At 51.3% G+C, this 27949-nt stretch overlaps 1 protein-coding gene across 4 annotated transcripts; it reads right to left on the bottom strand.

Moving 5' to 3' along the window:
* Positions 1–781: 781 nt before the first annotated feature.
* LOC102451011 (cell surface A33 antigen-like) lies at positions 782–23535 on the bottom strand. 4 transcript variants are annotated; one of them, XM_014570996.4, is made up of 12 exons: positions 23414–23512; positions 21462–21516; positions 20298–20467; positions 15133–15477; positions 12133–12402; positions 10768–10884; positions 8864–8965; positions 6758–6880; positions 5985–6080; positions 5350–5442; positions 3752–3804; positions 782–1836 (listed from the first exon to the last, which is right to left on the bottom strand). In XM_014570996.4, the coding sequence occupies exons 3-12, from the start codon at positions 20386–20388 to the stop codon at positions 1801–1803; spliced, it is 1326 nt and encodes a 441-aa protein (XP_014426482.3). In that variant the 5' UTR covers positions 20389–20467; positions 21462–21516; positions 23414–23512; the 3' UTR covers positions 782–1800. The 4 variants fall into 4 exon arrangements, with proteins under 4 accessions (XP_014426482.3, XP_075752803.2, XP_014426484.3 ...); XM_075896688.2 differs by lacking the exon at positions 20298–20467 and having other exon boundaries at positions 23414–23534; XM_014570998.4 differs by lacking the exon at positions 5350–5442.
* Positions 23536–27949: the final 4414 nt, after the last annotated feature.

Here is a 27949-nt window from a genome sequence, read left to right as displayed (position 1 = left end):
CACTGAACACCCACAGGCTGCGTCTAGACTGGCAAGTTTTTCCGCAAAAGTGACTGCTTTTGCGCAAAAACTTGCCAGCTGTCTACACTGGCCGCTTGATTTTGCACAAAAGCACTGACGTTCTACTGTCCGAAATCAGTGCTTCTTGCGCAAATGCTTTGACGTTCCCGTTCGGGCAAAAGCCCTTTTCCGGAAATGTTTTTGCGCAAGTGGGCCAGTGTAGACAGCGAAAAACTGTTTTGCGGAAAAAAGCCCCGATGGCGAAAATGGCGATCGGGGCTTTCTTGCGCAAAACAGCGTCTAGATTGGCACGGACGCTTTTCTGCAAAAAGTGTTTTTGCACAAAAGCGTCTGTGCCAATCTAGATGCTCTTTTCCATTTGCGGAAAATCATGCCAGTCTAGACGCAGCCACAGAGTTTGGTGCAAGTTTTATGGAGCCAAAACTGGCACGGAGAAGCCCACATCTGGGATTTAGGCAGTTAAGTACGTTTGTGCATCGCACCCTAGATCAACTAGGATTGTCCGGCTTTGTCAATCAGCTTCTTGGAAGAGAGGGTGCTATTTACCTCGGGCAGGAAAGGAAACAAGGCGCAGAGAGGGCAGATGGAAGGAGCCGGGGTTGAGTCTGCCCTTCTCAGGAAGGCCGTATGGCGGAGTAGTTGGTGTGGCTGGGTTAGGTAAGGCACCCTCACCTCGCCACTGACAGGAAGGAGGGGTGCGTGTGTCTGTGAGTGTGTGTGTGAGAAAGAGACATCAGGTTAGAAATGAGGCAGCATGAGGTCACATTTCTCTCTGTGATTTTACTGTTACTTGTAACACACACGAAGACATGCTTACAAATAAAATACAACCACCACTTAGCAGTGATAGTTGGGATTACAAACAGACACACTCAGGAGCTGAATGAAAATGGAGCTACATTCAAGTTGCAGAATCCAGCCCTGAAAAGTTAGATAGTGGCCAGAAATTGTCCGACACCCCCTTCTCCCACTTGGGCATGACCAATAAACCAGGGGTTCTCCACACAGGAGCCGCATAAACTTTTGGGGAGGGAGAGAAGGCTGTAAGGCCGGGGGTGTTTTTGTGACAACTGAAAAAGGCATCTCAGACCCCGACCTGTCACTTTGCCCAACTTCCGCTCCCTGCATCAAACCTCCAGAGGCAGGGCTGGACTGAGCCATTCCGGTGCCCCGGGAAGACAGTTTAATTGTGCCTCAGTTGGGGGAGGGCGCATGCGTAGCCCCGCCCCTGCCCAGCACGTGGGGGAGGGAACAGAGCTGGTGGCGGCAGGACGCATGTGCCTGGCCCGGCTATCGCCGCTGGTGCACAGCCCGGAGCTGCCCAGGGCAGGCCGAGCTTGGCCGTGCAGGGCCCCACGGCCGCAGGGCGAAGGGCGCTGCTGCGGGAGTTAACGTGGCCTCCGCCCTGGGTGGCCACTGCAGGGTGGCTGCTGGGAGCGGCTGCAGCCCGCGATCCGGGAGTCGGACAGCTGCCCAGAGGAACCAGAGCACCTCAAAGAAATGGGTTTAAAAAAAAAAAAGTGTGTTAACTTCCCTCTAACTCTGTTTTTTCCTTTTTCCTGACATTCTTGGGGGACGGGGCAGAGCCGGAGGCAGAGACCCCAGTGAAAATTTCAGCCCAGCTAGGTACATTTTGGCAAAGTCTATACAGTAAGCAGCCAACCACTTGCAACACCTAGACACAGTGTCGCCAAGAGCCGTGTAACAGGGACAGGTTTCCTGATTTGCTAGTAGTGTCTCCGGGACCACTCCCGGTGGTAAGAGGCGAGGGAATGCTCTTTACAGCTGCTCCGTCTCCTCTGCGTCCGGCTGCACCTGCACAAGAGACGGATGTGCATCAAGTACCCACCCACATCCCATTGCTAGGGCTCGGCGCCAGCCTCGCCATGAGGCGCCGGAGAACTTAGCTCCTCTGAAAGATGGTCAGACAGGGGCAAGCCCGCTTAGAGGGGGAAAGCATTTCAAAAAGCCTCATGGCCATGTGGGTGCCCCACCGCCTAGGGAACGGATTCACCAAGATGAGGGGTGAAGAAAGCTGGCATTTTTGGAGAACTGGGAAGGAGGGGTGGGGGTTCCACAAGGAGTAACGGTAGTTCGGCATAGGAAGCCTAGTCCGAACTACCTAGTTCGTGCCGCGTGTAGCTGTGGGCACGGAGTCCGAACTAGCCAGCATTTAAAAATGGCGGCGCCCGGCAACATGCAAATGAAGCCCGGGAAATTCAAATCCCGGGCTTCATTTGCAAGTTCGAATGCCTACATTAACCACCCTAGTTCGAACTAGGGGGGTAGTGTAGACATACCCTAAGAGCCCTGATGTGCATGCAATCATTATTCAGAACCACGGATGGCAGGCTCGTCAGTTCTGGGACCAGATCTCCCGCCTTCTGTGGGTTAAAGCCAGCCTCCTGCCTTGTATGGCACAGGCTGTCAGTTAAAAAAATCATCCTCACAATAATTTGTAAGCGAAGGGGCAGAGGAAACTCAAGATACAGACAACTGGCAGGCAAGGCCCGGCGCTGAGCGGGCAAAGTCCGATGAAAACCAAAAATAATTATTCACACTGGTGTTTCTCTAAGTGGGCCGTGGCTCCTCTCTGAGAAAGCTGTTCCTGGGCCACTCCGGTTTCTTTACTCACTAGCTCCGCAGCCAAACAGCAAATCGCAGCCACTAGAAACTGGTAAGTTAACAAAACGGAGAGGCCCACTAATGAAGAAGAACTTTCTTTTATTAGTTTTAAACCTAAAATTAATGGGTAGCAGGTTTTAAACTAATAAGCAAAAGTTCTTCTTCACACAGCACATAGTCAACCTGTGGAACTCCTTGCCAGAGGAGGCTGTGAAGGCTAGGACTATAACAGAGTTTAAAGAGAAGCTAGATAATTTCATGGCGGTTAGGTCCATAAAAGGCTATTAGACAGGGGATAGAAATGGTGTCCCTGACCTCTGTTTGTCGGAGACTGGAGAGGGATGGCAGGAGACAAATCGCTTGATCGCTGTCTTTGGTCCACCCGGCAGTGGCCACTGTCGGCAGACAGGACACTGGGCTAGATGGACCTTTGGTCTGACCCAGTACGGCTATTCTTATGCCTAGTAGCAGCTCTCTCAGGGTACGTCTACACAGCTCGCTTATTTTGGAATAAGCTATTCTGGAAGATCTATTCTGAAATAGCTTATTTCAAAATAGAGCGTCCACACTACAGGGAAGCCTCAAAATGAGTCCGAGGCGAACGTGCTACCTTGATTTAGAGACCCGGGGAGTAATTACTCTGAATGGCCACAGGGAGGAGCTATTTTGAAACAGCAGCAGTGGCGTGTCCACACCACCGCTATTTCGAAATCGCCAGTTCGGAAGAGGTGCTATTCCTCGTGGAATGAGGTTTACGGAAGTTGGAATAAGCTGCCCATTATTTCAACTTTATTTCAGAATCACGGACTTGCTTTGGAGATGCTCGCCCTGTTATTTCAGAATAACGGCCGTTATTCTGAAATAACGCTGCTGCGTAGATGCACCCTCAGAGCGGGTCCACGGACCACTCTGAGAAACGCCGATTTACAACTTTTGCCCAGCATATTCCAGTGTAAAAAGCAGGGCTTTCCGCTTATTTCAGTGGCAGGACTGTTTATGCAAAATTTGGTATTCAGGAAACACGACTTTATTTTGCACAAACAAATCCACAAACAAACTCTTCCAAACATACAGTCGACAAAACGTGGGTTATGAGGGCTGCTACCTTCTCTTTGGAACGCCGTTTATTTTCTCCTTGGTTTCCTTGTGTCCGGTGATCTGCAAAGCAGGGAAAGGCTGGTTGGTGCCGGTCTGCGTTTTGTGTAAGTCACACTTTGTCTACTGGGCGGCTGCATGTGTGGCATGTAAGGGAGCCCAGCTGTTGAGGAGCGGCAGTCAGCTGTTTGCAGAGCATCAGCTGTCAGACCCGACCTTTCCACCGGAAGGAGGCGTCTCTTTGTCGATTTGGGATTTCAGAGTTGAGGGCAGGAATGTGAGCAGGAAAAGGAAATGTCCTGTTTGATACTCCCAATCACCTGCATGCCACCCTTGTGAATTACCTGGTTCTAACCCGATTTACTAGAATCTCCAGTTGTATTTGCACTTGCTGGTATTTCCAACACCGCAGGAGGAAACATTATAGAGACCGTTCAGAATAACAACATGAAAAACAGCATTTTCTCAGAGTTTCTTCCCCAAAGCAATGGGGAAGAACACTCAGATGTGAATCCACACCTTACAAAAATACCCGAGAACAGGCAAAGGATGAGCAAAAGGCCCAAGAAGACGCACATCGCAAGAATAGCATCCCGAAAGCGTTGGTGCAAGGGATAGGAAAGGAAGCAAAACGGAGCCCGCTTGAGTTAGTTGTATCAGAGACATACCTTTATCTGCTCACACACATAAAGCAACACCACAACTAATCATGCGAGGGACAGGGTTTCACATCACAAAGCCATAGCCTCCAAGAAATACAAATGCATTTACACAACCCCGGGGAGCAGGAGAGACACTCAAACTATCCTGGCACTCTGCATGGGAGAGAAAATTGGCATTTAAGATGCAAGACTGTTAGTCACACTCAATACAGGCGAGCCAAGCAGTTTCTCCAGCTAGCTAAGCAGCTTTGTCCTTACGCTCGTTTCATTGTTTAACGTTTAGCCCAGTTTGACTTGTCGTTTCTACGCCGAATAAAACCTTGCTTCCGGCGAGAGATGCCCGGGCGGGTAATTTCTAGGGGCAAACCCTGGCGGCGGGATAGTCACGAGGGAGGGCGCTCCGATTGCAGCGTGGACGTAAGTTTGCCGCCGTGACCGCAGTCTGTGCCGACACGCCTGAGCTAGCTGAGAGTCCCAGAACGTTGAAGATGTGGGAGCGTGGGTGGTGCTCGTATACCAGACCCTGGGCTGGCTCTGCAGCTGGTGTTGTAACGTGCCACTGCAGCTTCACTATTTGCACCCAGAGTAGGGAGATTAGCACCTGCAGGACTCCAGTGACCACTGCTTCCTGACCGCAGCATATTCAGAGAGACCTGCTTCAGGACTCCACTGCGGGCCAGACTGTTCACGGTGTTTGGGCGCATAACACCACTGCTTTGGGGGCTTCTAAAACCCTTCCGAGGCACCTATCTGAATTGTCAGGGGCTGAAATGCCTGTATAAAGCTGGTCTTGAGTCCAAGATATCTCCCACAGCATTGACAGTAGCCAGGCTGGCCAGCTGGAGCCTGGGGAAGGGAGAGAGCCATGCACAAAGCTACCCAGGAAAGAGAGAGGGAGTAAGTGATGGCCACACAGCGACGGGAATGAAATCCCATGGATACTTACACCACACGAAGAGGGCCAGAAGGCCAAGGAGAGAGATTACAGCCGAGGCGACTGCACTGCCGGTCAGATCTACCGACGGGGAGCAGCCTCGCTCTGCGTGAGTTATTTTTTTAAGAGAAAGTGCATCAGTCGGTTGCTCGTTCAGCCAAAGAAATCGTAAGGGAGCAGAAATCTACGAGTGTCTTTAATTCAGACCCCTGCAGGGCTAAGCCGTGTCTGTGGCAGGGGAGAACCGGGATGTTTCTACTTTAGAATAATACACGAGATTCAAACGTGCTACCCGGGGGACGTCCATACTCCAGATCCCTGACCAGGGCTTCCGAGTGAGCGCAGGTGAGACAGACCTACGGAAACGCCTTGCTAGGTGTTCTGCTGAGCCCCGGGCATAAAGGGAAAGGGCTCTGGAGATCTGGTGTGTGCTGTGCGTGGCTGTTCATGCAGGAGAGACGCATTCAGAGTTGATGGGCTGCGTCCCTTCATTTTGATACAAGGAGCTCCCAGGGATGGGGGGTGGGGGGATGTCACAACATGATGGTCTGCAGTGAGACCCACCCAGAACCTCCAGCGCTCCCCGGTAAGAGTTTATTTCCAGGGAAACGCGCAACACACACAGACCACCGGGGGTATAGTCTCACCTTGGAGCTGAGAGATTTTCTGGAGCAGGAGGCTGGCAAACAGCACCACTAATATCACAGCTCCAGGAGCGGCTGAGTCCAGGGTGAGCCGCTGCCCTGAAGAGGAAGGGAAACGGGGGAAGGTTTTCTGAGGCAGAGGCAGCCAGACAAACGTGTTATAACAGCTCCTGCAGGGGCTCATTCCTGCTCTGTACCCGAGCGTCATCCCAAGGATGCAGGGAGGGTCAGATCCCAGGGCTCTGCCTTCGGTTACCAACCAATTACTGGCAAGGGACGGAAAATGTGGGCAGTTCTCTGGCGGCGGCAGCCAGGGTTTTGAGACGCCAACACAAACCTGGCTCAACAGACAGGTCACCCTACAGTGCCGTCAAGCTACTGATCTCCAGTGGGTAGTAACTACAGGTTCCTCCCTCATCCCTCCCCCATCCCTGGAGTTATCCCCGTGTCGGTACGGCGAAGCGACGGTTGCCTCAGAAATGCGGACTCATGACCCAAAGGCTTCAGAAGGGAACCCCGCGTCCTTCCATGCTGTCCTCTCTGCCGCCCTTTTTCCCACCTCTTGGGAGCAGATATCTCATGGGTCTCACAGTGAACACGAAGGGGACGAGCCACGGACAGGGGGTGTATGTGACTCTCGGTACCATGAAAGCCCCCTCCACGGCCTTCTCTCTACCTCACTGCGGCCCATCGAGGGCCTCTCCTCAGGCCGTCTAGGCGACGAATCAATTCCCCGTCTATCCCCGGACGGTGAAAGCACCGACAGAAGGACTCACATGGTTTGCTCTTCAATCCATTGAGCTTTTCCGGCCGACACGTCAACGTTGCCGAGATCAGGGCCGTTACCATGACTACGTAAACAAGCAAAACCTCAAGCAGTATGAAGGCCACCGAGGGACCTGGGGGAACGAAACCAGACGGAGAGAGGCTGACGGGGCTTGGTCAGAGAGACCAGGTCTGGACGGGGCTCTAGCAGGGAGGGGCCCTTTTTGGCCTGAGGGCCGCATCTCAGCTCACAAGATTGGGGTGCCGGGCAGGCCCGGGGCTCCTGCTGGGGAGGTGGGCTCTGGGTTGGGGCCAGAAATGAGGTGCTGAGGGTGGGGGAAGGTACTCCAGGCTGTAACTGAGGGTTTGGAGGGGTCTCCTGGCTGGGGCAGGAGATTGGGGCGCATGGGGGTGTGTGTAAGGACTCCCGTCGGGAGTGCCTGCAGCTGCTCTTGGAAGCAGCAGGGCCCCCCTTTGGCTGCCATGAGGCGGTGGGGCCACGCAGGCCACTGCCCCGTGCGCAGATGCTGCAGAGCGGGCACTTGGGGAGGGGCAGCATGTGGCACAGCTACCTGCCCCTGCTGCCCAGCTGGAGCACCCGGGCGGGGCAAACTCCCACCCCCACTCCCCAGTGGGAGCTCCAGGGCCAGATGAAAAGGTTTGACAGGCCGGATGCAGCCCACAGGCTGTACTTTACACACCCCCGGGCTACGGTCTGGCGTCAGTCACACCGACAACACCCCACGGAGGTTGGGGAGGTCAGTGGGGCGCACGGTGCCGCAGATGGCACAGTCGGGCACCCTGGTTGGTGGTGACGTTGACAGCGGGGAAGCAGTTACACCCGTGGCTGGGAAAAGTGACGGGCAGAGGGAGAGGGGCTGGACGAGGCATCGCGGCTTAAAGTGTCACCCTAAGAAGCAACAGCAGAATTCACGGTACACCAAAACCTTCCGCCAGCACAGAGATCCCCCCGAATTACACCACCCCCCGCTGCTCCCTTGCCTAAGCTGGTCTGATCTCTCCACCCCTCTGACTTAACCTTCCCCACTGCACCGCGACAAGACACCCCGGATTCCTGCCAGCTGTGCCCTGCTGTCTACGATCCTGGACACACACCAGTCCCCGGGACCTTGCCGCTACAGCAGTGTCACTTCCATGGCCTGGTCTCGGCTTTCCTGTGTTTGTCACACAACCCGTGTCTCAGTCGGCCAGAGAACATCTCCCTCAGGAACATCTCTGGCAGAGTCTCAAATGCGCTGCACTATCTGGCTGACCGAGGCCTCTTGCTAGGTCAGCCAGTGAAATGGACAATGGGGTGGCTGGGAGCACATGCACCCAAAGGTCACCCCAACCCAGCCTGCCACAGGTAGCTGCAGTACCAATGAGGCCTCCCTGGGAGACTCCATCTCCCCCTGCACCCCATAAGTCCTCCCCCATCCTCAAACCCTCCAGTGCATGCTCCTTTGAAAACCCACCAAGAGCATGTCTGGCGCTTCCTCTCCTGCCCCCAGCATGCTCCAGTTGTACCAGGTTTTTCTCGAAGGGTCAGATCCACGCTGGCATAAATCTGTGTGGTTCCACTAGCTTCACTGGAACAATGTTGATTTACACTAGCTCCAGATGTGACTCTGGATTAGGGATGTTACATGACTATTAAAATAACCACTTGCTAACTGCTACCTTTCTTAGTGGTTACACAGTCACTCCATGGCCCCCGGGGGTGGAGGCAGCAGCCAATGCACTTCTAGCTCCACTCCCAGCGATCCCCCCCATCATCCCGCTGCTGCCTCCACATCAGAGGCAGCAGCACGGGCTGGCAGGCGGCTCCCTTGCTTGCTCTTCCTTGAAAAGTTCGACTGGCGGGCTGGGACTGAACCAGCCTGTCGGTCCAAGTTTTAAATGCAGAGCACGTGGGGCGTGTGCTGTGGTTAACCGGTGTCGTTAATCGATAAGCAACCATGTATCTGTTAAATGGCTAGCCATTAACATCTCTACTCTGAATCTGCTCCTGTTCCCTTCCGTTAGGTTTCTTCTCCCTGAATAGGTTCATTCGTTTCCGCTCCTTCTCCTTGCTAACAAATGTATCGTGATTGTATTAGAGCCAGGGGGGACTCTACCTTTCTCCAGCATCCAGAGGACAGTGGCAGCAAACAGCAAGGTGGAGGAGACACACACCAGCACGTGAATTAATACGATCAAGTATCTCCAGGTCTCTCCCTCTGGAAACGCAACAAACACACCGACGGTGAGAAATCTGAGCGGCCCAAGACCTCAGGCGCTGGGGACTCTGTTTGCAAGGGGTGACTCAAACGTGCTCAGTTTTGATTGGAGATTTATTCCCTTGGAGCTTCAAACAACCGCCCAAATCAAAGCCCGAGTCACAAACATCCTTGGCTTAAAAGAGCCAGGCCGGGTGGCAGGGTGTTTTCAGTAGCAGGCTGCCAACTCCATCCTTGCTCAGACAGGCTGTTTGTTGGCTCAGCAGGTATGCCGCAAGGCACAGGGCCTCTCGAATGAGGCTACACATAGGATGGGGGCGGGCAGGTGGGCTAGAGGGTGCGTTGGTTGGGACGAGGCGGTGCAGAGCACACGGGCAGGGATACGTTCATTCTGAATTAATTTGTAGCTCTGGATGTGGGCGTTGACTCTAAACTGCAGGCTCCTGTAGTGTGGGACATGGCATGTGTCATAACCAGGAGGGCTGATTAGTACCTGAGGACTAAGAGGTTAACTATGTTTCCTGTCTCTAGCCAGGTATCCGGTCACCCAATAGCAATGCAGGTGGGGATTTCCAACTGGGACAAAGGAATTTTTATCTTTTCCCTCCTATGAGTCAGAGCAGTTTCTTCCAAGTAACAGGGAGATGGGAGGCCTGTCTCTCTCCAAGGACGGACTCAAGGTGTAAGTGGGGAAAAGTTTAGCTAGTCCGTCAGGTTTTATTGTTTTCTGGTTTGGGAATTCGGAGCAGAGGTCTGTGCTGTTAAAAATGTTTTTTCTTCCTTTAAAAGTGTTTTCTTCTCTCTTTGGTAATGAAGCTTTCTAACCCAGGGAATTTTCTCTGAGTATATCAATTGGTGGCTTTTACCATCTAGCCACCTCAACTATGCTTGCAATGGTAGTTTTGTTTTGATAATAAAAGTTTGTTTTCTTTTTATTATTAACCGGTATTGGTTTATTTGTGTGTCCTGGGAGGTCTGTCGGTCTGACTCGGAGTCAGCTACCACAGACGGCAGCTTGGTTTCTCTTTTCTTTTTCAAGCTCTTTGGGGAAAGGATTTGGGGTGCCCTTGAGGTTGGTTTCAAGTGTCTGCCCCTGTCTATGGGTTCAAAAGCATTTGATGGCAGCAGTGGATATTCTCCAAAAACTGGGTATTAGGATTTTGGGGGGAAGTTTTTGTACCAACGTCTGTAGAGACAAAGTTTTAGGGTGCTCTTGTGGGCTCCCACTTCTGATTTGTTGTGCCAGATGGGGAACAGCCTTGACAGCACGATTTATACCAAACAGATTGCGCCGCTGGTTCACGTCCCAACGATCAGCATCTTGCCAGCAAACAGAGCCAAGTTCTGCTCTCCAGGGGCTAGGGAAGCCCTTTGTCTGAGGCCGGATACAGAGCCCCCAGAAGCGAAGGATTTCAGTGGCCTTGGAATCAGGCCCAGGGTGAGCAATCCACTCGGGGGAGGGGTTCTACACTGTTGTTAAAACCTCACAGGGTCAATTCTCACAGCTCAGGCGGCCGGACTAAAAACTGCAATGTCGACAACGGGGTTCAGGCTGGAGCCTGCGCCCTGAAGTTCTCGCCTGAGCCCCAACATCTTTGCTACAATTTTATGGCCTGGCAGCCCGAGCTCACACCAGCTGGGCCCGGCTAGCCGCAGCCGGGATGCAGATAGACACACCTGGGAGGCGCAGGGGGAAAGCAATCGGCCAATGCTGCCTGCCCTGTGAGATCCGATCTCAGCACAGAGGTTCCCTTCTGTGTGCAACAGCGTTCTCTAAGATCCACAGGAAGCAAAATACTCACTGATCCTTCGTTTTTCCGACTGGCAGCACAGGAGGATGAAGCCCAAGCCAGAGACCAGAGAGAACACCAAGGCAACAGCTGACATTTCCAGAGCATGGTCCAGAGGAGGCGGGATACCTGGTGGGTGGAGAGAAGAAATCCCAGTTTCGGGGGGAAGAGCAGAGGAATAAGAGAACAGAGGCTGTGGGCAGACTGCAGAGAGGGGAAGCTGCTGAGACAACTGAAGGGAGCTGGGATTTCTGCATGGGGGTGTGCACAAGAGGATTGTTACCCCCTGCCCATGGTGGCACCGAGTCCCAAAGGCAAACTCTTTCAGCAGGGATCTAACCTGCAGGGCTGCATAGAATCACAGAATTAGAACCAGAAGAGATCTCAAGAGATCTCAAGTCCAGTCCCCTGCCTGCATGGCAGGCACCATCTAAATAGACCATCCCTGACAGGTGTCTGTCCAACCTGCTCTGAAATATCTCCAGTGATGGAAATTCCACAACTTCCCTAGGCAACTTATTCCAGCGTTTAACCACCCTGAGAGGTAGGAAATTTTTCCTAATGTCCAACCTAAACCTCCTTTGCTGCAGTTTAAGCCCATTGCTTCTTGTCCTATCCTCAGTGGCCAAGGAGAACAATTTTTTTTCTCCCTCCTCCTTGTGACAGCCTTTTAGATACCTGAAAACTGCTCATGTCCCCCCTCAATCTTCTCTTTTCCAAACCAAACAAGCCCAATTCTTTCAGGGTATGTCTACACTACCCCGCTAGTTCGAACTAGCGGGGTAATGTAGGCATACCGCACTTGCAAATGAAGCCCGGGATTTGAATTTCCCAGGCTTCATTTGCATAAGCCGGGCGCCGCCATTTTTAAATCCCGGCTGGTTCAAACCCCGTGCCGCGCGCCTACACGGTAGACATACCCTCAGTCTTCCCTCATAGGTCATGTTCTCTAGACCTTTCATCATTTCTGTTGCTCTTCTCTGGACCTTCTCCAATTTCCCCACATCTTTCTTGAAATGCGGCGCCCCGAACTGGACACAACACTCCAGCTGAGGCCTAATCAGCGCAGAGTAGCGCTGAAGAATGACTTCTCGTGTCTTCCTCAGCGCACTCCTGTTAATGCACCAGCAGCAATTCCTCCTCCATAGCAGAAGGCGGCGAGGTCAATGTGTGTTCATTCAAGGAAATGCACTCAACTAGCAGAGCAGTAGGCAGGAGGGTTCTGGGGGTCACATTGTCTACCTGTGACCCCACATAACACATCCACCCATCACCAAAAACGACAAACAGGGATCACAAACTGCCACCTAGTGGCCAAAGCAGAACTGCATTCAGACAGGGTCAGAGTCTAGATCTTAAGACAGCTGTTCGGCTTACCCACAATGATCAGGTTCAGGGAGGCTTCCTTCCAGCTGATCTCATTGCTGGCATTGCAGGAGTAGGAACCGCAGGTGGATTTTTCACCCCTCTCGATGCGCAACACACTGCGATTTTCGGAAAGCAGGTAGCATCTTTCCTGGGGCAGAGGCGCCCCTTCCTTCTCCCAGTCAATCTTTTCCACTGTGCCCTCCGACACGTTGCAGAGTAACTCGATCTGTGAACCGGCTTCACTGGAATTGCTCCATAGGTGAGACTGGGACACGGGCCCTGAAACAAACCACACTGCTGCAGCACCCGTCAGTGCTTCTTGCCTGGAATGACAGAGGCTCAGAAGCACAGCCGGGCTCTGCCAGCGTGAGCACTGGGGACGCTCTGCACTCAGGAGAAGGGTTTCTGTGCTAGGTCAGCCGGATTCCCAATCAGAGCAGCCCCCGTTTTGCCCCAGAAGGAGAAGAGCCGCAGCGGACGGCTCAGGGTGGCTGCACAGTGCGCTGACCCACTGGTGTGCCTGTGTCCCGCACAAACACTTCCTGGTGCTCGAGGGGGTAGCTCGGCTTGCTGTGCACGAGAGCACAAGCTGGCTCAGCGAAGTCGTAAGCACCACGCAGGAGCTGGCTCCAGCTGCAGTTCCCTCACCACGTGATAATGCACATGATGGACCTGAGCACGTGTTGTCTCACCATCTAGCTGGGTCTCCTTCACCTCTAGCAAACGGGATTTCAACGGCACACAGCAGGATGGGGGAGAGGGGTGTGTGAATTGGGACTAAGGATTTATCCTTCTCACCCAAACACGAAGGGCCATTTGATAACAAAGAAAAGCAACAAAAATCCACTTCCTTTTTAAAGGATTTCGTTTTAAAATCCCAAACACCATTAGCCTGCGGAACTCACTCCCACTAGATATCGGTTAGGCCAAGGACTTAGCGTCAGACGACTTAGACATTCACCTTAGAAATGAGAGCATTTGTGGTGACTCTGGACAGGGGGATAGGTTTAAACAGTCATTTATAGAAAGAAGGACCATAAACCCTTAGGGTCACAAGTTTAGACAGCCACTCACTGAGGCTAGGAAGTTTCCTTTGTGGGCAGGAACTGACTTTCTTGCACCTTCCTCGGAAACAACTTGAATTGGCCACTCATGAAGACAGGACACCACACTAGATAGGTTTCTGGTCTGACCTGGTATATTCCCAATATTATCGCTATAACATTTCTCTTGTAAAACATACATGGAGAGACTTCCTATGATGGAATTTCAATATATCCAGCTCTTCCTAATGGTCAGTGATTTATTTTAACTTATTTATACTGCTCTGGTTTTTAAACCAATTGCCCATAAAGAATCTGAGCCTTTATTTACAAAAATAAAAACTCTGTCATGAATGCTATGGTATGCAGACAAAGCAAACATCCATCGGCTGTACAACGCTCAGCATGAGCTCTTGTTTAGAGGGAAATGTACTAACCTGGGACGGGGTATCATTTTTGGGTCAGGGGCCACGGATCTACAGAAAAATCAGTCGGGCGCTGCACACAAATGAGAAGCAAAAAACCAAACCAAACCCAAACCACCCCAGAAACCAAAAAAGCCCAACAAACCCAAACCCTCACTGTCATGGCCTCGACTGAGGAGACAGACGCTTCCCACACCGGGCCTAGCCTAGATTTTGCATGCCCCACAGGAGGACAGTGGGGAGCTCGAGCTCCAGCATGGGCTCCCCATTGCTGGGGGGAGCCCTGAGCTTTGGGGGCCGGATCAAGGCAAGCCAGGGGCTGCATCTGACCCCCACGCCTTAGATTCCCCATCCCAAACTATAGAATCCTGGGGCGAGTTCTCTCCAGATTTTCTCCCAGTACATTTTCCTTCTGCTCTGTCTGTTGTAACCGTTGCCCTGTGCTAGGCAGCTGGCTATGAAGGAGCCCATCCAACCCTGGGCGTTCCTAGCAACAGGAGTCATTCATCGGATTCCATCCTCCTGGGGCGGTCAGAGCCCAGCCATACTCACACATTTCCCAGTGCAGGCTCAGATAGGGCCTCCTCTCTGACGGGCCTTGCAGATTCCCCTGACACTTCCCAGTACATCCATCAGCGTCCCCTGGCTGGGTCAGAAGGACGGCCTTACTGGATCCCTCCACCCCAGCCTTCTGCCAGTGTCAGGTACCCCAGAGGCAGTGAACAGAGCAGGGAATCATCCAGTGATCCCTCCCCTGTCGCCCATTCCCAGCACCTGACAAATAGAGGCCAGAGACCAACATAAGAACGGCCGTACTGGGTCAGACCAAAGGTCCATCTAGCCCAGTAGCCTGTCTGCCGACAGTGGCCAGCACCAGGTGCCCCAGAGGGGGTGGACCAAAGACAATGATCAAGCGATTTGTCTCCTGCCATCCCTCTCCAGCCTCTGACAAACAGAGGCTAAGGACACCATTTTATCCCCTGGCTAACAGCCTTTTATGGACCTAACCTCCATGAAATTATCCAGCTTCTCTTTAAACTCTATTATAGTCCTAGCCTTCACAGCCTCCTCTGGCAAGGAGTTCCACAGGTTGACTAAACACTGTGTGAAGAAGAACTTTCTTTTATTAGTTTTAAACCTGCTACCCATTAACTTCATTTGGTGTCCTCTAGTTCTTCTATTATGGGAACTAATAAATAACTTTTCTTTATCCGCCCTCTCCACACCACTCATGATTTTATAGACCTCTATCATATCCCCCCTCAGTCTCCTCTTTTCTAAACTGAAAAGTCCCAGTCGCTTTAACCTCTCCTCATATGGGACCCCATCCCTGTCCATCCTGGCTCAGACCCATTGATAGACCCAACCTCCACGAACGTATCTAGTTATTATTATAATAATCTTGGCCTTCACAAAGCTTTGTGGCTTGCTGAAAACCCTCCGCCCCTCTGACTATTCCCTTGCACAGAACTGACCCTTCTTATGTCCTGACTTGTACCTGCTGGAAGGACACAGCCCTCTCCTCCGTGTGCCCCACTTACAGAGAACTTTCAGGTGAGTCCTCCTGGCTTCACTCTCGATCAGATTGACGCTGGCTTTGTAGGTGCCACTGTCGGTCTCTTGGAGCTTCTGCAGCAGGAGGGAGCCGTTGGGGGGGTGGAAAATGACTCTCCCTCTAAAGGGTGCAAAGACAGTTGGCTCCTGGGCATTCTTATAGAACTGCACAATGAACTGCGGGCCGGAGTCACTTAGATATTCCCACTGGATGAAGTTGATGTCTTGTACATTGTCTGGTGCAAGCAGCAGCACCGAGGAGCCCACGGCTGCCACTTTTCTTTCCTGAGGTGGTGCTGCTTCTGAAAACCATTGGAAAACCAGCAGCAGCCCTAGCCAGCCAGGGAAGAGAAGCAGAAAAGCAGGAAAAGGGGAGTCAGCCACAAAGCAAAACCCCAAGGGCATTTCTGAGTCCATGCCATTCAAATGCTCCTTCCACCATCCCTACACTGCCAGAGCACCTTTCACACACCAGGACTGGCATAGGTCCAGAGACGCGTCACGATGCCATTACTGTTGGCGTTCATTAGTTCTGCGTGAGCAGCGATTTGAAATATTATGGACCGACAGTGGCTCCACAGCCGTCGCTGTGCAGAACTTTCTGCTTCAGGGCCAATTTTTCAGTCTCTTTAAGATTGCCGCGCCTCACCAGGACCACAGCTAGCCATAGTGGAGAAAGAAGGGAGTCTTATAGCCCAGGGGTTCCTCAGCCACATGCCTCGCCCCCCCTCCAGTACCAGTAAGCTGGTTTTAATATCCAAAATACTCAAAAAATCCACCCGCATGGGGAGATTGTCTTGGACCATTATGCCCTAAAAAGGGTTGACCTGACTGAAGAAAATTTAAGGTCATTTGGCCAAAGTGTTCCTGAAATCCAGCCTTCCTTTCCACGAAAGTGGGCTGCTGTTGAAAATTTCAGGGTTTTATACACTTTTTTGGACAGACTTTAGGGGGAACAACAAACAAAACCGAGGTGCAATTCTCATACGACATTACAGGACTGTCCAAGCTGAGCTAGTCAATGGTAATACGGTGAAAGGGGGCGAGGAAGGTGGCAAAGGCAATCTGTGGTACAGGCCGAACCGCTCTAGTCTGGCACTCTCTTGGCAACATCTGTGGTCCGCCATGATGTTAGTTAGCTGGGTGTGCACTCATCATGGGGGTGGCCAAGTTTCCCACGGTCCTGTGAAGTTTGTTTACAGCTGCCAGTCCTGGCTCTGTGTTCTGAGCGGTTATGTAGCTCGAATTCACTCCTAAATGTCGTCTTGCAGCTCAGTAAGCAGTGGAAGTCTTGGTAATGCTGCTAGACAATATTGACCTCCCGTGGTCTGGCAAATTCTCTGGTGCCGAACCAGACAGGTCCCCAGGGCGCCAGACTGGAGAGGTTCAACCTGTAATTCTGTGCTGCTTCGTCCTACATCAACATCTTGCTTAGGATAGACACATTTTTCATTCTACAGGAACTCAGATTTCAGGGCAAGAAACTTCCCAAACCCCACAGCCAGTAGCACCTTAGTCACCGTTAATACTTAATCTTCCTGTCAGTCACCAGAGAATGAAAAGCTCCATAGCACCCAGGGATGGTTATTGTCCTCTTTTCCAACCAAGGAGCTCCAGCAAGTTCTCACCAGCCAATGCCACCACACTCTGAAAAATGTGCAGGACTATCACTCGTGGTCTACAGTACCTGATTAGCAAAAGACGACTGATGCCGCTTGATTCTAGTCTCAGGGGGTTTGCCGTGTTAGCCTTGATCCACCTAAAAGAACAAGGAGCCGTGTGGCACCTTAAATACTAAACAGATTTATTTGGGGATCAGCTTTCGTGGGTACAAACCACTTCATCAGATGGACGGGATGGAAATAACATTTAATTAGCCTCATTAGCCCCGGTCCTACAATTGACAGGTACCTTCCCCCGCCGCCTCCTTTTTCTGTTATACATTCTGGGCTCCTGTTATCTCTCTCCAGCTCATCTGATGAAGTGGGTTTTTCCCACAAAAGCTTAAGCCCGAACAACGTACAATTTGTTTCCCCTTTAGCGTCTCATGCCCTGCAATGCATCCTGCCCCGCTCCCCCAGTCTGAGAACCTCTAAACCAAATCCAAACTGAGACCGCCTTCAAGCAGGGATTTTCCTTTCTGGTGTGTGTACTGTCCAATCTGAAGCGCATCATTGGTTCTTAAGGAATATTAAGAGAGGTGAACGGAACGCCTTGAACTTTATACTTAGGGACCACTCCTTGTCTAGAATTTAGAGGAAAATGGCACAGCTGTTCCATTGCAGCAAACAGGACTTTTAAAGCGGAGTGCCTACCAGAGTGTCACTTTTGCTCTAGCATTCACACATTCGCATGCAACCTCTATCTCTGTGCTGCGCTATTGCTCCTGCAGCTACTAGCAGTGTGGTGGCACACAGTGCCGGGCATTAACGCAGGGGATGCACCAGGGAGATTTCTTGGAGCAGGATGAAAGGGCGTTAACACCTCCAAAGTCTTTAGGGGAGTTGGTGCTGCCTAGGAAAAGTGGCCGAGTTTGGTTCCGCTTTGGTGGTTGGTGTTAACTAAGACTGATCTCAACAGCTCAGTTGTTTTCCTAGTCAAGATAAAGAGCTAAGAGCCTCCTGTGTGCTTCCCTGCACCCTCCACATCAGTGTTTCTTAAACTGTGTTCCACGGCACACCGATGAGCTGTGAGGCAGCTGGTGGTGTGCTGCCGAGAACAGAATTCAAAATGGCCGCCTTTAAAGGGGCAGGCAACTTTTTTTTTTTTTGCTCAATAACTCCCCCCCCCCCAACCGTTTTCTTTTGCTCAACAAAAAATCCTTGGTGAGCCTCATTAATAAAAAGTATTGTTTGGTGTTCCTCCGTCTTAAAAAGTTTAAGCAACACTGCTCTACATGATTGGGAAGGCTGGTGCGCTATGGGGGGGGCGCACTACTCAATGGGGTCAGCATAGAGAGTTGGGATGCAGAAGGCAGGCATAGAGATATCCCTTCAACTATCTACAGATACGCAGAGCTCAATACATCAGCCTCTCTAATTTGGGCTACAGAGACAGACTCTCAGGAAAAGCCCCTCACACCTTTTGGGCTCAGAACAGGACAAGACACCCTGATCTGCGTGTTACCAAAGCAAACTGGACCAGTGCCTAAATCATGCAACAGATTTTTTTATTATTTTGGCGAGTCCCGACTCGACCCTCTCCACCCCAATAATTTACAAATGGAAACAGTTTTGGTACTTAAATGATGAGAAAGGGTTGGATGTGGCTCACACTCTATCTATGGGGGACAGGAGAGTTGTAAGGATTTAATCTTCATTAGAGTTTTGATGGAGAATATAAATGTCCATTTAAAGCATTTTCTCACCTTTTTTTACTGATTTATATTTTCATAAGAGCACGACATTATGGAGGGAGCAGGAGTCAGACAATAATTACTGAATCGACGTGGATGTTGAGATTCAAAACGTTAAACTTTATATCCATTAAAAAGTAAATTGTCAACATCACATGCCAAAAAATACCAAGCAGATGTTCTGAAACACTAGTACATCTCAGCCAGTGTATTCCTTACCTTGCCTATCTGTAAGCTTCTATAATCACCCATGAACACATTTTTCCATTGGTTTTTGCGTGACCAAGGGAATCAATGTTCATTAACAACAATCTGATCTGGTGGTCTACAGCACACACCAACCACATCATCACCCCTGTTGCGTCCACCTCTAAACTTAACCCATAGACTCTCAACAGTCTTTTCTCCCTCTATTTACTGGAGCTCTGAGCAATCATACACACCTCTTACAAATTATGGAACTCCCCCTCCTTTTCTCCCCCACCTGTTCTTCTTGAACAGTTTATACCCCCCTTTCACGACAGTGCTCCAGTCATGCGAGTCATCCCACCAAGTCTCCGTTATTCCAATCAAATCACAGTTCTTTGACTGGGCCAGGGCTTCTAATTCTTCCTGTTTGTTTCCCAGACTTCTCGCATTGGTGTACAAACACCTTAGATAACCAGTTGATTGCCCTACCCTCTCCATTCAAATCAGAGGTCCTCCTTTGTTGCTCGTTCCTCCTTGTGTTTCTTCCCAGTATTCAACTTCCTCACTTACCTCAGGGCTTTGGTCACCGTCCCCCAACGAACCTAGTTTAAAGCCCTCCTCACTAGGTTTGCAAGCCTGCCCGTGAAGATGCTCCTTCCTCTCTTGGTTGGGTGGATCCCATCTCTTCCTAACAATCCTTGTGCCCAGAACAGAGTCCCATGGTTAAAGAAACCAAAGCCCTCTCTGTGACACCACCTGCGCAACCACACATTGACTTCCTCAATTCGACAATCCCTACCCAGACCTTTTCCTTCAACAGGGAGGATGGACGAGAACACCACTTGTGCTTCAAATTCCTTGATCCTTCTTCCCAACACTACATAATCTGCTGTTGGTACCAAGGTTGTACCAAGGTCATTCTTGGCCATATCGTTAGTTCCTACGTGGAGAAGCAGGAAGGGGTAGCAATCCGAAGAGCTGATCAGTTTTGGAAGAGTCTCTATCATATCCAGAATTCGAGCTCCTGGTAAGCAGTACACTTCTCGAGATTCCAGGTCTGGACAGCAGATAGATGACTCAGTCCCTCTCAGGAGGGAATCCCTGACCACCACCACCCGTCGTCTTCTTTTGGCGGTGGTGGTGGTCGTGGAACTCCCATCCCTACAACTACGCATCCCATGCCTTCTGGCAGATGGTGTTCCCTTCTGATTTCTTCCTTGAAAAGTCCCTGCCAAAGCATTCTCCACTCCAGTGCCTGAGGAGAGAGCCTGCAAGCGGTTACTTACCTTTACAGGAATGGGGGATACCTGAGTTGGCCACCTTCTTCTTCTAGAGGTTACATGTTCTCTTCCTTGTCCTGTATTGCCCTCACTGTCTCGTGAGCCTGCCATGCCTGCAGGATTAAACGCTGCCTTCTATTGAGGAAGTCTTCATCCTCTCTGATGGAACGTAGGATTGATACTTGCGCCTCAAGGCCTCTAATTTTTTCTTCCAAAATGGCGATGAGCTTGCACTCAGTGCAGATGAAATCCTTTCTTTCTTCCGGGAGGAAGACAAACATGGCACATGCTGTGCAGGTAACAACAGCAGACCCATCACCATCCATACCTGCCTTCCTTCGGAGAGATTCCTCAGATGTTATTAAATGCCTCCTTGAAGGGCAGGAGAGAGAAAAGGAGGAGGAGGACTTCACATGCATTTTTCTCAGCAGGTTACAGGCATTAGATTCTTAGTCAGGAGTCGGATAAGGATGATCAGGGATTCTGGAGTCTCTGGCTCTGGAAGAAGAGCGTTGTTTGTAGTGGTTAGAGACAGGAGACCCAAAACTGGCTTACTCAGTCTGAAAGGCAATGCGGTTCAGTGGGTAAGACTGGAATGTGTCATGTGAGAAACAGAAACCTAGTTTCTGTTCCTGTGACCTTCCATAAGCTCTAACTTGTTTTAAGAGAGGGGAGTGTTCAGTAGCATTTCCCTGTCTGTGAACATCAGGAGCACAGGGCCTTATTCATAGAGCGAATTGCACGGGACCACAGAGGTTAGAAGAGAAGAGATCTTAGTCTCTTGAGTAGCTCCAGGATATTTTCTCTAGGCAACGGGGGTGGAGGTGGGGGTGGGGAGGGTGTCTTGGTCATTTATTGCCCCCTAAGATGCAGTAAGAGTATTTGCCCCATAGCCGACATTTAGGAGGGTTTCGCTTGGTGCACAAATCTGCCGTGACAATGACACCGTAACCAAATCGAGACAAGCACTCTCGATGTAAAACTGACCGAAGAAGTCCTTGAGAACAGGGCTCTCTGCCTCCCAATCCCCTGCTCAGGTCCAGAGCTTGCTCCCAGCATCTAAACTCCATTCTGGAGTCGGCCTCCTCCCGCACCCAAACTCCCTCTCAGCGCCTTAGGCAGGGGGTGCAGCGGGGGAAGAGTCGGAGGGAATCCGAGTGAGGGACGGGTGCAGGCTCTGGGCACCACCATCATTTTTGCTAACCTGCTGGCCCTGGCCAGATGAGGGAAGTCTGGATTATAGATTACAGTGTGCACTCTGAACAGACACACACCCAATGCAGTCACTATATAGCATGCGCCTATGCAAATTTTTTTACCAACATGCAGAAAAAATGTTTTAAAAAAATCTCTAAAGTAAGGCAAATAGCTTTCCAGATTCCAAGAACAAAGAGCCTGGGCACTTTAACCCATTTTAAAACACCGACACTTACAAAAGACAGCTCAGAACTCACTAATGCGCTACTTCCACACTGAGTTCAAAAGTGGTTACCTGCCAGGAATGTGTAGCCTTTACCCGGGGTCTCCAACAGGAAACAGATCTGCATCTGTGAAAGGAAAACTGTTCAACCATCCAGGGACTTTCCAACTGCAATCAGTTCCTTAGAGAAACCACAGTCACTACTCTGAAAGAAACACTGGTTTTTTGTGCTATGCAGGGGGTGGTTTACACTTATAACCACAAAGATTTGTAGGTGCCTACCGGCCACTGATTGGCATCTTTGAGGATCTAGGCTAAGGCGAGGAACATTTTTGGGTCAGGGGCCCCTGACCCACGGAAAAATCAGTCGGGGAGCCACAGGAAAGTGAGAAACAAAACAAACAAAAAAATACACACACATGCACACGCACACATACACAGCCCGACAGAGAAAAAACACCACCACTCTTTTCACTCCAACCCCACAGCCCGTGCGTAGAAGATTTTGTAGGGCACCCCTAGACTCTGAGGTGGGGCCAAAAATTAGCGAGTCTGTATGTGAGAAGGGGCTGTCTGAAACTGGTTTGGGGCTATGGGGTCTGAGTGGGAGGTAGGGTGCAGGAGCATGGGGGTTGATCTGGGCAGGAGGGGGTCAGGAGCAGGTGTCGGGCCTGGGTGATGAAGAGGAGCTTATCTGCACAACTCCCCAAGGACACATGTGGCTGTGCCAAGGCACCACCTCCCACTGCTCCTATTGGTTGCGATTCCGGCCAATGGGAGCAGCGGGGGAAAGCCTCCAGGTGAGCGCTTCCTTTCACTGCCATTTCCCCAGCCGTGGAAGCGGGAGCCATTAAGCCACCTCCTCTTCCCCGCCAGGCAGAGCCCTCAGATCAGATCTAGCCCCGGGCTGGCCTGACTCCGGCTTGGAGCTCCCCTCCCCCAGCTGGGAGCGGGCACTGGTACTCCGGCCATGCGGGGGAGCACCTTAGGGGCTGGAGCACCAGAGCAGGCTCTCTGATGTTGGGGGGGGGGGACCCAAGCCTCACAGACCATAGGTTCCCCAGTGATCTAGGGCAGCCTTTGAGGCTAATCCACATAAGTAAAGTGCTAGACCAGGAGAGAGGCACAATCACAAGAGACCAAACTCAAAAACTCCCTCTCCTAACTGCGGCTGGAATTTGCCGCTCTGTTAACAGCAGGTGCTTTGGTTTCTCAAGCCCATTTCCCAAGACATAGGCAAGTCCCAGAGGAAATCCTCTGACCCCCAAAGGCAAACATCATGGGTCTGAGCTGCATCAAAGCCTGTGGGGCTACCACCATCGTTATGATCAGGGCTCAATGCACGTTTTCCCCGAAGCACAGACGTTATCTTCCCCAGGCAGCCCTCCTTTGGAGGCACAAGGCGCCCTGATAGCCACGAAAACGCCACCAAGCCATGGGGTGTATCTGCCACGCCAGGCGCCCCTGCCATCAGCTGGTAGTCAGGTTCCATTCCGGAACTCTCCGCTCGCTCCATGGGGCCCCTTCTGATTGGTCTGTAGCTTCCCTATAACTCTTGGGGGGGGGGGGGGACTTTGCAGGCCCTTCCCGGCTCAGCTGCCAACATTTCCCCCCCCCCCCCAGGGCAGGTTCTGCAGCTCGAGGTTTCTGGGGGAGGGGTTCCTAGCGCGCCCCTGCGCCCCGGGGGGCTCGCAGCCTGGCCGGGCGGGGGAGGGAGGCGGTGGCTCTGGCCCTTGGCTGCCCGGAGCCGGCTACGCCCTAGGTCGCTGGTGCAGACCCAAGGGAGCCGGGAGCGCTCGCTGCCTCTGCACTTTGGACGGGGCGGGGCAGGTGCAGGAGCCGGAGCCGGAGCCGGGCTGGGGCCGGTGCAATGGCTCACAGGGCGGGGTGCAAGGGCGCAGTGCGGGCGCGCCGCTGAACTGGGCAGACAAAGCGAAAGTGAAAGCGGAGCGGTGAAAACGGAGCAAGCGGCTGCCAGCGGGCCAGCGCCCCTGCACCGCGAACGCCAAAGAGCCCAGACTCACCCTGCCGGCCGGGCCGGGGTGCGGCTGCTACCGGCGCTAGCGCATCGCCCCTCGGCAGCCTCGTCCACCTTCCCCGGGACCAGCACGCTCTAGCCCCGCCCTGCACTTAAGCCCCGCCTTAGGTCAGCCCTGGGGGGGGGGGTCTCCAACCCCTCTTCTCAACTTTCGCTTTTCACTGTTGTACCCCCCCCCCACTGATTTTTCTGTGGGTCAGCACTTCTGACCCCCAACCCGGTTCCTCAGCCCTGGCCTAAGAGAAGTCCGGGCTTGTCACAGGCCTGACCCAGCTGCGGTTAACCTCGCCCTGGGCAGCCTGCAGCCCGGGACCCCAGGCGGCCCACCAGAGCTCTGAGTGGGGCCAGCAAGACGTTGCGTGTTCCTGCCGGTATCACTAAGGGGACAGGCACGTGAAGCACCTGCTGAGGGCGCACAACATTGTGAGCCGGGCGCGCCCTCTGCATCCGATTGCAGCGCTGCTGCGGCTCGGTCGGCCCAGCCCGCAAATTCTAGGTGCACCAGCAAGTGTTGCAAAATGACCCCATCAATCCCTCCCTCCCCCTTGGGGCCGCCCTTAGCCACAGGGGTGCCAGTTTCACAGTAGCGTGAAGGGCCCCATATATCCTAAGGATGGGCCCGTGGCTGGGTAGCTCCTGCTTTAAGGGTGGGCGAGAGTGCTGACGGTTATTTTTGTTCTAGTTTCTGGGGTCCACTTGCCCCTAGAATCCTAGAACACTAGGACTGGAAGGGACCTCGAGAGGTCATCAGGTCCAGTCCCCTGCCCTCCCAGCAGGACCAAGCATCAACTTCTGTTGGTGAGAAATGATATAACCTCCTGCACCTAGGCTGTGTCTAGACTGGCAAATTTTTCCACAAAATCATCTGATTTTGCGGAAAAACTTGCCAGCTGTCTACACTGGCCACTTGAATTTCTGCAAGAGCACTGACGATCTCATGTAAGATCGTCAGTGTTCTTGTGGAAATACCGTGCTGCTCCCATTTGGGCAAAAGCCCTTTTGCGCAAATCATTTGCGGAAGAGGGCCAGTGTAAACAGCACAGTACTGTTTTCCACAAAAAAGCCCCGATCGCGAAAATGGCGATTGGGGCTTTTTTGCGGAAAACCGCATCTAGATTGGCCCCGGACGCTTTTCTGCAAAAAGTGCTTTTGCGGAAAAGTGTCCTGCCAATCTATATGTGATTTGTCCGAAAATGCTTTTAACGGAAAACTTTTCGAAAGAACCATGTTTAGACTGCGGTTTTACTTTCAAAATGGTGCTTTTTCAAAAGAGCACCATTATACAATTATGCAAATGAAGCGTGGGATATTTAAATCCCCGCTTCATTTGCAATTTCAAAGTGTCTAATTTATATCCCTCTGTCAAAAGAGGGATGTAGTCTAGACACAGTCTCGGCGTGTCTCTAACAGGACATTTATATCATAATCAAAAATCAAACTAATACATTCTATGTACAATATTTTTAGATTTCCTAGGTAACTAAATAATAAATCGCTGTTCTTAGGGATTATTAAAAGCCGTGATGTCATACATGTGGTACAAAACAATGATATAAAAACACACATCTACCAAGTTTACACTTCAGAGGGGTAGCTGAGTTAGTCTGTAACTGGAAAACTTGAAAAATAACGAATAGTCTGGTAGGACCTTAGAGACTAATGAAACGTGTCGATGGAATCGTGAGCTTTCGTGGGCACAACCCGCTTCTTCAGATGACTGGAGTTATTAAAGGTTCAGTTCTTCAGTTTCCACTGTAAGACAAACCATGGGAGAGCAGCCAGTGCAAATAGTTAGTTATTTTAACTCTCCTCCAGTGCTGGGGTCTCGGCTCAGAAAACAGGCTACTAACCAACACGGGGATTGAATGCCCATCGTTGTCGGTGACAGTCTTGCAGCTAATTCCCTGTGCTCCACAGGAGGTGTCAGATGCTTTCCTCCACAAGAGATGGCACAGCTGTTCTGTGTGTGGCCAGCAAGGGGCACTCTGGAACCGGAGCACAGTCGCTTGCACAATCCTCCCGCTGTGTGAACACAGCACCTCACTGACAGACACCTTGCTGCCCGGTTCTAAGGGGCAGAGACCTTCTCCCGTCCCCGCCTCTCGGCTCAGGAGCGTAGAGCAGCATCGTGCAGAGTTGCCGCCCTCTGCAGACCTTAGCGAAGTCTTCCAGTGAGCGCCTGGGTGCAGTTAATCCCTGCCCGGCCGGAATCATGATGGCTACTCCCACTGCATTTAGCTCTGTTCCACTGCACAGACTAGCACACGTACAAGGCCTAAAACCATCTCCCCTGCGCCGCTCGCTTACCGAGAACGTCCAGCAGGGTTCTCCTGGCTGCGCTTTCTGCCATATCGACAGTGGCTTCGTAGGCCCCGTTGTCTGTCTCTTGCACCTTTTCCAGCAGGAGGTGTCAGATGCTTTCCTCTACAAGAGATGGCACAGCCATCCCTTGGATGGATAGAAAATGCCCCTGCCCCTGTTGGACCTGGTGACCCTTCGTGGTACTGCACGATGAAGTGGGATGCAGGACCGTTTAGATGTCCCCACTGCAGGAACGTCACCCCCTTTATGTTGTTTGGTGGGGGCAGCAGCATTGAGGAGCCCACGGTGGCAGCTTTTCTTTCTGGGGTTCCCTTTGCGTCGGCTGCCCATTGGAAAACCAGCAACAGCTCTGGACGGGAAGGGAAGAGAAGCCGGAGATGACAAAGGTTGTCGGTTTTAGAACATAAGAATGGCCAGACTGGGCCAGACCAAAGGTCCATCCAGCTCAGCATCCTGTCTGCCAACAGTGGCCAATGCCAGGTGCCCCAGAGGGAGGGAACCCAACAGGTAATCCTCCCGTGATCCGTCCCCTGTCATCCATTTCTAGGGACACCATTCCTACCCTTCCTGGCTAATAGCCATTGACGGACCTAACCTCCATGAATCTATCTAGCTCTTTTTTGAACCCTGTTCAAGTACTAGCCTTCACCACATCCTCTGGCAAGGAGTTCCACAGGTTGTCTGCATGCTGATTGTGCATGAAAGGGCAAGCCAGGAAGTGCAGCAATAATGCACCTGGGAGCTGCTGTGCCACTGAATGGACCAGCTTCTACCTGAGAGCATTTTATAATGAATAACTCCTGTCGTATTTCCAGCTGTCATCCATACATAAAAAATGGTGAAAGAAATCACAATTGCCCAGTGACAACAATGGGCTGGGAAAACTTGCCATGACTTCATCCTTAATCCTGCTGCAGATGAAATTCCTGGGTCTTCAAAGGAGTGGGCATGGATGAGTTCAAATTTTCAAGGTTTTCCAGTATGGGTGGAAGACATGTCAAGACCGTGAAGAAGAATATATAAGGCCAGATGTTCAGCTGGTAAAATTGGGTGAAACCTCATTGACTGCAACAGAGCTGTCTCCGTATATAGCAGTGGAGGATCTGTCTTGCTAAGAATTTCCAAGCAGGGAAAAAAGGGGATCATTAGAGGAACTTGCCGTAGCTATGGAGGCAATCGTCAAAATGAAATGTCCTGGCCCAGAGGCTATCATGGAAACATGGTTTCACATTGAATAAACATGGCCCCCAAATAGCTGTTGATTTGTATCCAGATTGTACTTAGTTTACCCAAATTCAACATTTATATTGTGGGACGCTGGTCCTCAGCAGATGTTAATTGGTTCCTTACCTTACTGCATCCAAGTTAAATTTAATCTGGGATTATGTTGTCTACTCCCCTTAAATCTATTTGGATTCACTCAGAATCCTTCTACTCTGAGGGGCATCTGTTCAGGATACTTCTTTTTCCTAGTGCCTGATTAGCTTTTAAACCAAAACAAGATTTTGCATCCTATTCCTTGGTTACTTAATTTCTTCACTAGCCTTGCTTAGTAAGAGTATTACTCCACTACAAGGTTTTTTTTCGGAAAAACGGACATTTTTCCAAAAAAACGTAAATTACGTCCACACTGAAATCGTGTTCTTCCAAAAGAAAATCGAAAGAACAGAGGGGTTTTTGCAACATCAGTAATCCTCATTCTACGAGGAAGAAGCCTTTTTGTGAAAGAGCTCTTTTGGAAAAAGGCATGTGTGGACGGGGAAGAGGGAGTTCTTTCGAAAGAAGAGGAAAAAGCACAGGTGCCCTGGTGGCCATTCTGCCCATAGTAATCACAGCTTACATGCAAGATTGCATCCATTCAGCGTGGACACTCTCTTTCGGAAGAAATTTTTTCAGAAGATCTCTTCTGGGAAAGCTTCTACCGAAAGAAGCCTGCAGCTTAGACATAGCCTAAGTAGGAACATGCAGAGTTTTGAAAATCCAAGTGTATTGTGTTAGTTGGGTCATTTTTATCTACTATTTTAGTTACTTTTACGAATATATAACAGGTTCTTCATGTGTGCATAGATCTCCCAGTGGTAGCAGTGAGAGATCGGTGCATGGAAAGGAAGTAAAATACTTGAGTTGAGAGCCATCCTTTGGCTTGGAGAGAAGCATTGATTATTATCAGGGCTCACCGAACCGCGGCGAGCCCCGCTCG

This window comes from Pelodiscus sinensis, chromosome 13, assembly GCF_052426305.1.
Source record: "Pelodiscus sinensis isolate ZL-2025 chromosome 13, ASM5242630v1, whole genome shotgun sequence".
NCBI lineage: Eukaryota > Metazoa > Chordata > Testudines > Trionychidae > Pelodiscus > Pelodiscus sinensis.
Note: the sequence above shows the minus strand (reverse complement) of the source record. Positions and strands in the feature narration are given on the sequence as shown.

What these genes read in the sequence shown, in the direction of transcription:
- LOC102451011 (XM_014570996.4), bottom strand. Translation starts at nt 20,388, where the DNA reads ATGCATGTGAAGTCCTCCTCCTCCTTTTCTCTCTCCTGCCCTTCAAGG. An exon ending in CCTGAACCTGATCATTGTGG is followed by an intron (nt 10,885 to 12,132) that starts GTAAGCCGAACA and finishes TCCACCCACCAG; the next exon opens with GTATCCCGCCTCCTCTGGAC. An exon ending in AACGGCGTTCCAAAGAGAAG is followed by an intron (nt 1,837 to 3,751) that starts GTAGCAGCCCTC and finishes TCTCTTGTGCAG; the next exon opens with GTGCAGCCGGACGCAGAGGA.